We start from the raw sequence: 11904 nt of genomic DNA, 5'->3' as shown, positions 1-11904 counted from the left end.
ATCTTTGCCCTAAGATTGTTACCCTAGCCTTGTGCTAGTTGTAAGTCCCTTCACACTCTTGTTCCATCTTGTTCTTTGTTATGAATACTTAGTAGGAGGATGATAATCATGTAACACAAGAAGATGAACACTAAAAAGTTGAACTTAAAATTCTGCATGAAACCATATATAAAAAGGTTGTATGAAGTTGAAATCTGGTTGGTTTAGGGTTGGTTATAGCATGATTGAGTTTTGAACATTTATTCATCAATAAACCATGATTAGGGTCTTTGTGGATGCGTTTTTAGTAACTTCTACAATGTAAACAGCTTGCTGAGTTGAATTTCCAGCCGACTTCAACAGGCTGTAACTGGACCGTTTTAAATCGAAAAACTGATTTTTCTGAAGCCTAAAATGTGTATTTTGGAATAACTAAACAAATGGCACTTGAATCGTAATTTTTCGAGACCGTTTACTATTTTTAAGGGACTGTTTTTGGACAGCAGCTCAAGCTGCGTTTTTACTGCAGAAAAAGTGTGTCATATTCGGAGTCATAACTTGAAACCTGAGTAAAATCGACTCATGGAATTTTTACAGTAGTTAGTCACCGTTGTCACTAGAGGTGTACAAATCGGTTAATCGGTTTTTAAAAAACCGGTTAAAAAAAAAACCGGTTTTTTTCACCCAAAATAAAAACCGGTTTTTTTAATAACCGGTTCGGTTAATAACCGGTTTTTGAGGTCCAAAACAATAACCGGTATAACCGGTTGGGACCGGTTTTTAACCGGTTTTTCCCAAAAAAAACGGTTTTTTTCCGGTTTTAACCGGTTTTTTAATAACCGGTTCGGTTAATAACCGGTTTTTGAAATCAAGAATAGTAACTGGTATAAAAACCGGCGGTTAAAAAAAACCGGTTAAAAAAAAAACCGGTTATAAAAAAAACCGGTTAAAAAAAAAACCAGTTTCGGTTTTTTTTCCGGTTTCGATTCTAAAACCAGTTTTTTTGTACACCTCTAGTTGTCACGATGACCCTCCAACTGTAATTTTGTCAATCGGACTTACGGTTAATTTTTAGTGAATTATTCCGTAAACTGCAATTAGAAAGTAACAAATCTGATTGCAGTCGGGAAAATGATTTTCTATAAAGTATAGGTAAGGAACTGGACTCTGGAATTTTTACATAATAAATTTTGGAACATATAGAACCTTCTGTAAAAATTTAAGAATTTTTGGAAAAGGATAACTATTTTATAAAAATCCTCGAAAACAGTCCGGTTTCGAGTAATAAAGCTGAAATAAAATATGTAACGTTGTGCATGTCTATATGTCGGTTGGGTTATTGAAAATGAACTATTGGATATATGTAAAAGAAAATGATATGCTAATTAAGCATGGACGCCTCTATTTACAAAGGAGACTCTGGCGAAATTTTCCGAGAATCCGAACGCTTAGTAAAATATTCAAGAAAAATAGATACAAAATAGTTGTCTAACTATTTTTCTAAGAACGCTAATTAAGTTAAAATAATTATTATTGTTTTAACAAAATAATACCAAAGTGACATAACTCAAAACACCAAACTCTAAGCCAAGGCACGGCCCGTTCGTCTAATAGACATTAGTACGTTGTAGGTTGTCGTGTAGCGGAAAGAGTTAAGATTCGAGTCAAGACGCACTACGGTGAGTTCATGACCCCCTTTTACTTTTTTCCGTTTTATACTTCGGGGGTGGAATACATGTTTACAATTTATTTCAGACATTTTATACATGGTATTGTTAGCTTAAGGAGGGTTTTTATTACGCGATCAAGTGAGTGGTGGGCATGACACTTAAGGCCATTAATCCTCATTGTAGGACCACGAGACATGAGTGATAGATCTATTTGGGTGTAGCGAGCCCACACCCATGAGGGCGGGCGGCCCATAGGGTCTTCATACCGGAGACAAATTTGCTAGGTTTGAGTCTTCCTGCATCATTCACATATACTATTGGCTTTGCAACCCAATGGTGATTAGTTTTTCCTTATTGCTACATACCAGGGACTATTTTACTTACAGACATACTAAACGGTTTATACGCACAGACTTACACATGAACTCGCTCAACTTTTTGTTGACTTTTTAAACTACATGTATTTCAGGGAATTAATTGGATCTAGCAAGTGTTGGATGTTAGACAAGCTGCGTACTTAATAAGGATGTCATCCAGAGTTGTAGGGTTTGGGAAGTGCAACTCCTTCCTGGACGAGTTGCGTGTCTCTTATCCTTGTTTTGTTGGTAGTCTTTCGTTGAGTCTTACGAACTCGTTTTAAACAAGTAATGTTTTGTAATGCATTTTGTGGTTGATGTTTTAAGACAATATGTTATGCATCTTTCTAAACTATTTTAATGGATGAACATCACGTATTTTTATCATATAGCATTGTTGTGATTGTTGCTATGGTATTAAGAAGTCACACCAAATAAACCCACGCTTCCGCAAAAGCCAGGGTGTGACAGCTTGGTATCAGAGCCAGGTTCATAGCGAACTAGGGTTCCTTCTCGAGTCTAGACTATGATCACTAGGGCTCTCACGAAAATGTTTTCAAACGTTTTTACATTTGCATACACTAAAAGTCCAGATCCATGGCAGAAACATTTTTACAAACAAAAGGGCACAAATACACTTTTCAAGATTTTCGTATCAGTCTTAGAGACTGAGGGAGTTCAGTCTTAGAGACTGAGGGAGGTTTCAGTCTTAGAGACTGAGGGATTCAATCTTAGAGATTGGGGAAGTATAGCCTTAGAGGCTGGGGAAAATTTGAGTCTTAGAGACTGGGAGGTTGGTCTTAGAGGCCAGGGAGTTAGTCTGAGAGACTAGGGAATTCAGTCTTAGAGATTGGGTAGGATAGCTTGGGAAGACTAGGATACATACATGGTTTCGTTGTTATTTGTTTACATGCTTACCTTATTTGTGTGCATATGTTGTGGTTGTGTTACAGACACCATGGCATCGTCTGGTAGTGGAGTATCCAACGCGAGCGACCCGATGGCCTTCACCTCTGCTGACGAGATGGCCACCGACTCGGGAGTTTACACCTCAGACACCACGAGCACCGATGAAGACGATTTTCAGCCTTTTGCCCTACCGATCTTTGGAGACGACGCACCCCTAGCTGATGGCCCACCAGGAGTGGACCCACCCCTTGTTCCAATCCCTGCCCCTCTCCCCTTCGCTGCAGTTCCCTTTGAGGAACAACCTCTCGACGCGTTACCCGATGGTGACATCGACCTACTCATCGAGGGTCCCCCGGAGGGAGACCAGGATGGTGGGGCCCCGGTAGAGGACGGTGTTCCGCTTGTTGTTGAACTTCCTGATATGGAGGTTCATTCTGATTCGTCTACCTCTGGTTCTTTTGAGTCGATAGCTTCCTTTGTCCCACCGTCGGGATTCGGTTACATTCCTCATGTTGACGGTGATGAGGAGATGGAGTTGGAGCAGCCTGCTGAGGCTCCTGTTCTCCCAGATGATCAGATTCCTGTTATGCCTGCTGATCATCAGCCCGCTCCAGTCGTTTCAAAGCCCATTCTTGCCCTTGACCCTGTTCCTGTCATTGATGCGCCCGTTGTTGCACCACCAGCCGTTGAGATTCCAGATGTAGCACCCATACCCGATCCCATGGCTATCTTTGATGACCTTGCACCGTTTGCTACCCACATTGACCCGAGATACGCTAACACCAGCAATGGGTGGATTGTGGAGGATGACTACCCTTCGTATGTAGTCCCAGTCACTCCCCCTACCGTACCTATTTCTGCACCCCTTGATATTCCGGTATTTCCTCCACCCACATCTGATGCCCATCGTACCGACCTTCCGATCACTTTCCTTCAGGACATTCCTCCGCCCCAACCTGGGGAGGGATCGTCGAGTCAGCCTTTCGGCCACACTCCATTTATGTCAGGGGATAGTCAGTTCTTACCACAACTCCCTTATCCTGATTATGCTCCACCCGTGTCATCTACTGCTCCTTTCATGTCTCAGTTTCCCCATACCACTTCACAGGTTGCATTACACCACACACTACACATCCAACTTCAGCCCTGATGGGTGAGCCATTTCTATGGTCATCACCCCATGTTATGCCAGTATCCGACCCTTATCATCCATTCCATGTCGGATACTCTATAGAGGACACGCTCACGTCACTGCAGCTACAGTAGGACGCCTTGAGACAATATGTCCAGGAGTTGGGGAGAGCTCCACATCCTCCATGCCCCTGCCAGACTCTGTATACAACACCTCACACTCCTTTTGCATCACCCCATGATTCAGATGTTCGTTTCCTTCCTCTTGACCAACAGGTTGCTTTCGTATTGCGTTTCGCTTATGCTCTTGAGGAGGACTTGGTGCAGTTGCGCCGATTGATTTTCTCTCGTTTTCCGCCTCCTCCGCCGCCATCAGCATAGCCACTTTTGATTTATTGCAGGTATTGACCATTTTTGGCTAGAAGACAGCGACCGAGCCAGACTTACTGCATTTTAAAGACCACTTTTGACATCATATGGATACTCGACTTTGACAGTTGTATTTGGTAGACATTTCAGACAAGGGCATTGTGACCCTTAGTCTCTTGGGTTGTACGATACTTTCTTTTTGGGAACAAACATTGTATTGTGGTTTTATTTATATGAAAGCTCAGTCGCAGTATTCTCGTTACATGTTTTGTTAAAATTATTGGTGTTATGGTTATGACGTGAGATGTTATGTGCATGATGAATGTTACTATGTATACGTATGATTATTATACTTACTATGACCTGACTAATATGGAACATCCTCTAGAAAATGCCTCCTTGACGCGACGCACGCATGCCGACTACCCAGGCAGAACTGCAAGGAATCATCGCTGCCGCTATTGCGCAATATGCTGCTTCTCAAGGAGAAACAAGCGGAAACATTTCGAACAACAACAACAACCCTCCGAATGGTAATGATCAGTCATAGGAGACACATTACACTATATTTGGACAATTCTTGTGCGACTGCTAATAATTCCCATAAATGACATTGCTTGTACAGGGTGTACTTTCAAGCAATTCTTAGATTGCAAGCCGCAAAACTTTGATGGCACTGGGGGTGCCGTGGCTTTCACTCGTTGGACTGAAAAGACGGAGACGACAATAAGAATGAGCAAATGTGCACCGGGACAACAAGTTACATACATCACTGGGCTTTTTACTGATGGTGCCCTATCATGGTGGAATCTCCAAGTTCAAACCTTAGGAGAGGCTGCAGCGTACGCCATGACTTGGGCTGAATTGAAAGAGCTGATGCGCAAGAAGTATTGCTCCAGAGCTGAGATCCAGAGATTGGAAACCGAATTTTGGAACTTAAGGATGGAAGGTCCGAAAATCGCTGAGTATGTTCAAAGGTTTCATGATCTGTCACCTGTGGTGCCGTACATGGTCACGCCCGAATTCAACCGTGTGGAACGTTTCATCTGGGGGTTAGCACCTCAGATTATGAGCATGGTCACAACGTCAAAACCGGCAACCATTACTGAAGCCATCGACTTAAGCATCTCACTGACTGAAGAAGCCATCAGGCTAAACAAGTTTTCAAAGGATGATAAGAAAAAGAAAGAGACTCATGTGGAGTCGTCAGGAGAAAACAAACGCAAGTTTTCCAACTTCAAGCAAGGAACTAGCAGTGGTAGCAAGAGAAGTGAATCAAGCACACCGACCAGGGCCAAGAATGGTGATGAGAACAGAGGAAAAGGGTACATGGGCACTCTGCCCAAGTGTGGTACATGTCAGTTCCATCATCCCGGCCCGTGCCGACTCAGAAAATGCGAATCTTGCGGGAAGACGGGCCATTCAAAGGAGACGTGTTGGGTTGGATCAGGCCAAGGTGGCCAGAGGGGTTACAATAACAACAACCGTGGTAATGGAAACAGGCCACAAGGAAATAATGGGGGAAACGGAAATCGTGGGAATGCCTCGAATCAAGCTGGTAACCGGGGAACAAACGGAAATCGAGGCGGAAATGGAAATAGGAATGGCCGAGGGCCAGGATGCTTCAATTGCGGGGACGTTGGGCACTTCAAAAGGGAATGCCCAAAGCTAAATCAAGCGCAAGGCCGAGTTTTTAACATTGGTGCGAGGGAAGCGCGCCAAGATCCGAGTGTTGTCACTGGTACGTTCCCTATAAATCAACGCTATGCGTCTGTTCTTTTTGATACTGGTGCCGATTATAGTTTCGTATCGTTAGAATTTAAGAACATACTTGGGTTAGCTGCTAGTAAGTTAGACATTCCGTACTCTATTGAATTGGCGAATGGGAAACTAGTGGAAACGGGTGAAGTTATCAGGGGATGCATGATAGAACTGAGAGGACACAAATTTACGCTAGACCTACTGCCAGTATAGTTGGGAAGTTTCGACGTGGTAATAGGGATGGATTGGCTGTCTTGCAACAAAGCCGAAGTGGTTTGTCACGAAAAGACCATCCGCATTCCAATGGCCGATGGAGAGACGATTGTAGTTCACGGAGAGAAACGCGATGCACCATTGAGGATCATTAGCTGCTTGAAAGCTAGGAAGTGTTTGAAGAAAGGATGTGTTGCCTTCTTGGCATATATTGTTGATAAGGAAGCCACTGAGCCAAAGGTCGAAGACATTCCAGTTGTGAAGGAATATCCTGAAGTCTTTCCAGAAGACTTGCCGGGATTGCCGCCTCCAAGACAAGTCGAATTTCACATTGACTTAGTTCCAGGCGCCGCGCCTGTGGTTAAGGCACCTTATCGACTTGCACCTTCAGAGATGCAAGAGTTGTCAACGCAACTCCAAGAATTGTTAGACAAGGGATTCATCAGACCAAGCTTCTCACCTTGGGGAGCTCCAGTTTTGTTCGTTAAGAAGAAGGATGGTAGTTTTCTTATGTGTATAGACTACCGCGAGCTTAACAAGTTGACTGTCAAGAACAGATATCCTTTGCCAAGGATCGATGACCTGTTCGATCAACTACAAGGTTCGAGTTTTTACTCAAAGATCGATCTAAGATCAGGTTATCACCAGTTGAGAATACAAGAGGAAAGTATTCCCAAAACTGCTTTTAGAACTCGATATGGACATTACGAGTTTCTGGTGATGCCGTTTGGGTTGACAAACGCTCCAGCAGTTTTCATGGACTTGATGAACATAGTCTGCAAGCCGTACCTCGAAAAGTTCTTAATCGTATTCATTAATGATATTTTGATCTACTCGAAGATGAAGGGAGAACACGAGCAACACTTAAGAGCTATCCTAGAGTTACTTAAAAAGGAGAAGCTGTACGCTAAGTTCTCGAAATGTGAGTTTTGGTTACGCGAAGTCCAGTTTCTTGGACATGTGGTTAATGGAAGTGGAATCCATGTGGATCCCACAAAGATCGAGGCAATCAAGAGCTGGGAGACTCCGAAAACGCCAACCGAGATTCGGCAATTCTTAGGTTTGGCGGGTTATTATCGAAGGTTCATTGAGGATTTTTCTAAAATCGCTCAACCTCTGACCGCACTCACACAAAAGGACAAGAAGTTTGATTGGAGCGATAAGCAATAAGAAGCGTTTCAGTTGTTGAAAAACAAGCTTTGTGACGCACCAATTTTAGCTCTGCCTGAAGGCACAGACGACTTCGTGGTGTATTGTGACGCCTCTCGTCAGGGTTTAGGATGCGTGTTGATGCAGCGACAGAAGGTCATAGCATATGCATCTCGCCAGCTGAAAGTACATGAGCAGAACTACACCACGCATGACTTGGAGTTAGGCGCCGTGGTGTTCGCATTGAAGATCTGGCGACACTATTTGTATGGGACGAGATGTACAATCTTCATTGATCACAAGAGTCTACAGCACATTTTTGATCAAAAGGAACTTAACATGAGACAGAGACGCTGGGTTGAGCTGTTGAACGACTACGACTGTGAAATCAAGTATCACCCAGGAAAGGCGAATGTGGTTGCTGACGCCCTAAGTCGAAAAGAAAGGATTAAGCCCATAAGGGTTAGGGCTTTGGAAATGATTGTCCAGACAGACCTCTCGTTGCGCATTCGTGTCGCGCAGAGAGATGCCTTGAAAGAAAGGAATGTTGAGGATGAGTATCTCCGTGGGATGGAGAAGCAGTTTGTGCCAAACAAGGAAGGAACATTGTGTTTCATGAATCGAATTTGGGTTCCTCTGTTCGGAGGAATGAGAAAGGTTATATTCGATGAGGCTCACAAGTCATGATACTCGATTCATCCGGGAGCGGATAAAATGTACCAAGATCTTAAGGATTTCTATTGGTGGCCTAGGATGAAAGGCGATGTTGCAATATATGTTGGCAAATGTTTAACTTGCGCCAAGGTTAAAGCCGAGTACCAGAAGCCTTCAGGTCTCCTGCAACAACCTGTAATACCCCAATGGAAATGGGAACAAATTTCCATGGACTTCATAACGAAATTGCCAAAGACGCCCAAGGGCCATGATACAATTTGGGTGATAGTAGACCGACTAATGAAGTCTGCGCACTTTCTGCCAATCAAGGAGAAGGACAATACGAGTAAACTGGCAGAAATATACATGAGGGAGATTGTTGCACGTCATGGAGTGCCTCTCTCGATTATCTCTGATAGAGATGGACGCTTCGTATCAAGGATTTGGCAGTCCTTCCAAGAGGCATTTGGTTCTCAATTAAATCTGAGTACAACATTTCACCCACAAACGGATGGCCAGAGTGAACGAACGATTCAAACATTGGAAGATATGCTGAGAGCATGTGTAATGGACCTGGGTGGTAGCTGGGACAAACACTTACCCTTGGTCAAATTCTCGTACAACAACAGCTACCACACAAGCATTGGAGCAGCGCCATTTGAAGCTCTTTACGGACGCAAGTGTCGATCACCGATATGCTGGGCTGATGCGGGTGATAGACAACTGGTTGGCCCCAAAATGATTCAAGAGACAACAGATAAGATCTTTCAAATTCGAAAACGCATCGAGGTAGCTCGCGACAGACAGAAAAGCTACGCAAACCAAAGAAGGAAACCTTTGGAATTTCAAGTTGGGGATATGGTTTTGTTAAAGGTTTCACCCTGGAAGGGTGTGGCACGCTTTGGAAAGCGTGGGAAGTTGAATCCGCGTTACATTGGTCCTTTCAGAATCCTGCAAAGGATTTGGCTTGTAGCATACAAATTGGACTTACCTGCGGAACTTAATGGTGTTCATGATACATTCCATGTATCGAACCTGAAAAAGAGCCCAACTTAAGAGACAGTTGTTATTCCTGCTGACGAGGTTCATATTGACGACACACTCCACTTTGTTGAGGAACCGGTTGAGGTTACGGATTGGAAGGTTAATAAGACACGCCGGAGTAGTGTCAAACTCGTTAAAGTTCGATGGAATACATGATACGGCCCGGAATTCACGTGGGAGCGTGAGGATCGCATCAAGGCCAAGTACCCACATTTATTCCCCAAGACCCCTGCAACTAGAAGTAGAACTTAAAATTTCGGGACGAAATTTTCTTAACGGGGGGAGAATGTGACAACCCGCATAATTACAGGTACTGTACAAATTAATTAACCCTAATTACGTGCTTAATGACTGTGCTTCATTACATCAGACACTTTAAAACTGCCTACTGATTCACATTCCATACATACATGTGCATTCTTTACATACAGTCACTCTATTTATTTCATACAGACTCTTAGTGACAAACCTGATGCACAAAGCATAGTTAGCACAGTAAGCGGATAACTCAGACACGTGCTGACAATGCCAGCACATAGACAGATACTATTTTTAGGCCAGTATGGGCCAGAGATAAAGCACTACACCAATATGGAGTGTAGGGAAGTGAGGACCATAAGACTATGTCACTAGGTGATAGTTTGAGTGCCGGAAAGTGCCTAAAACGCAATTTAAATACAGAATTTTCGCATTTTCAGTAACAATTCAAATTTTAACACACTCGTATTATACAGAGTATTGACTAAATGGTCCTGAACGCTTTCCAAAGTGTTGGGATTAATTTCGTTACAAAAAGATGCACAAAAGACGCTATACGGTACTATTAAACGCTTTAACGGAACGATACGTAACCGAACAACCAGACACTACCCAAGACATGAAAATATTGTCAGAAATATTATTTTATCATTCTTAATTAATTATGGTCACGAAAATCCCCATACGCCATGTAAACATGACATAAACCCACTATTCTAGGAAATACCCTTAACCTCTTATATACTTACCTACTAATTACGAAAATTTTACATATTACCCCCCCCCCCCCCTAACCGATTTTCAGCCCTCATGGACCCCACCCAAGATCTTAATCATGACATAGGATTTGTGATTGTTCCAAGGTGATTGCTTGCTTGTTGCTTTGCACAAAATATGGTGCACTCATTACACTAGCCCTCAAGCCCTCTACATAACCTAATCAAGACCCTTCACTCTCTCACCTCACTTCTCTCTCCCTCTTTCTCGGCTCAATAACCGCCACCCCCATCACCACCCTCAAATCTCTGTTGTCTTCTACTCCTAAGGTCCACTCAAAGCTTTAAGGGTGATTCAAAGGAGTTGCAAGTTGTGAAGCATCAAGAGACTTGTTTGCTTGCTTCATCTTCATCATCTTTGCCCTAAGATTGTTACCCTAGCCTTGCGCTAGTTGTAAGTCCCTTCACACTCTTGTTCCATCTTGTTCTTTGTTATGAATACTTAGTAGGAGGATGATAATCATGTAACACAAGAAGATGAACACTAAAAAGTTGTACTTAAAATTCTGCATGAAAACCATATATAAAAAGGTTGTATGAAGTTGAAATCTGGTTGGTTTAGGGTTGGTTAGAGCATGATTGAGGTTTGAACATTTATTCATCAACAAACCATGATTAGGGTCTTTGTTGATGCGTTTTTAATAACTTCTACAATGTAAACAACTTGCTGAGTTGAATTTCCAGCCGACTTCAACAGGCTGTAACTGGACCGTTTTAAATCGAAAAACTGATTTTTCTGAAGCCTAAAATGTGTATTTTGGAATAACTAAACAAATGGCACTGGAATCGTAATTTTTCAAGACCGTTTGCTATTTTTAAGGGACTGTTTTTGGACAGCAGCTCAAGCTGCATTTTTACTGCAGAAAAGTGTGTCATATTCGGAGTCATAACTTGAAACCTGAGTAAAATCGACTCATGGAATTTTTACAGTAGTTGATCACCGTTGTCACGATGACCCTCCAACTGGAATTTTGTCAATCGGACTTATGGTTAATTTTTAGTGAATTATTCCATAAACTGCAATCAGAAAGTAACAAATCTGATTGTAGTCGGGAAAATGATTTTCTATAAAGTATAGGTAACAAACTGGACTCTGAAATTTTTACATAATAAATTTTGGAACATATAGAACCTTCTGCAAAAATTTTAGAATTTTTGGAAAAGGATAACTATTTTATAAAAATCCTCGAAAACAGTCAGGTTTTGAGTAATAAAGCTGAAATAAAATATGTAACGTTTTGCATGTCTATATGTCGGTTGGGTTATTGAAAATGAACTATTGGATATATGTAAAAGAAAATGATATGCTAATTAAGCATGGACGCCTCTATTTACAAAGGAGATTCTGGCGAAATTTTCCGAGAATCCGAACGCTTAGTAAAATATTCAAGAAAAATAGATACGAAATAGTTGTCTAACTATTTTTCTAAGAACGCTAATTAAGTTAAAACAATTATTATTGTTTTAACAAAATAATACCAAAGTGACATAACTCAAAAGACCAAACTCTAAGCCAAGGCACGGCCCGTTCGTCTAATAGACATTAGTACGTTGTAGGTTGTCGTGTAGCGGAAAGAGTTAAGATTCGAGTCAAGACGCACTACGGTGAGTTCATGACCCCCTTTTCTTTTACTG

At 42.2% G+C, this 11904-nt stretch overlaps 1 protein-coding gene across 1 annotated transcript; it reads left to right on the top strand.

Moving 5' to 3' along the window:
• The first annotated feature begins 2963 nt into the window (after window positions 1-2963).
• On the top strand, window positions 2964-4064 carry LOC110875376 (vegetative cell wall protein gp1-like). The gene has a single exon (XM_035976882.1). The coding sequence runs from the start codon at window positions 2964-2966 to the stop codon at window positions 4062-4064; it is 1101 nt and encodes a 366-aa protein (XP_035832775.1).
• The last annotated feature ends 7840 nt before the right edge of the window (window positions 4065-11904 follow it).

Source organism: Helianthus annuus, chromosome 9, assembly GCF_002127325.2.
Source record: "Helianthus annuus cultivar XRQ/B chromosome 9, HanXRQr2.0-SUNRISE, whole genome shotgun sequence".
Classification (NCBI taxonomy): Eukaryota; Viridiplantae; Streptophyta; class Magnoliopsida; order Asterales; family Asteraceae; genus Helianthus; species Helianthus annuus.
This window is presented reverse-complemented; position numbering and strand designations above follow the sequence as displayed.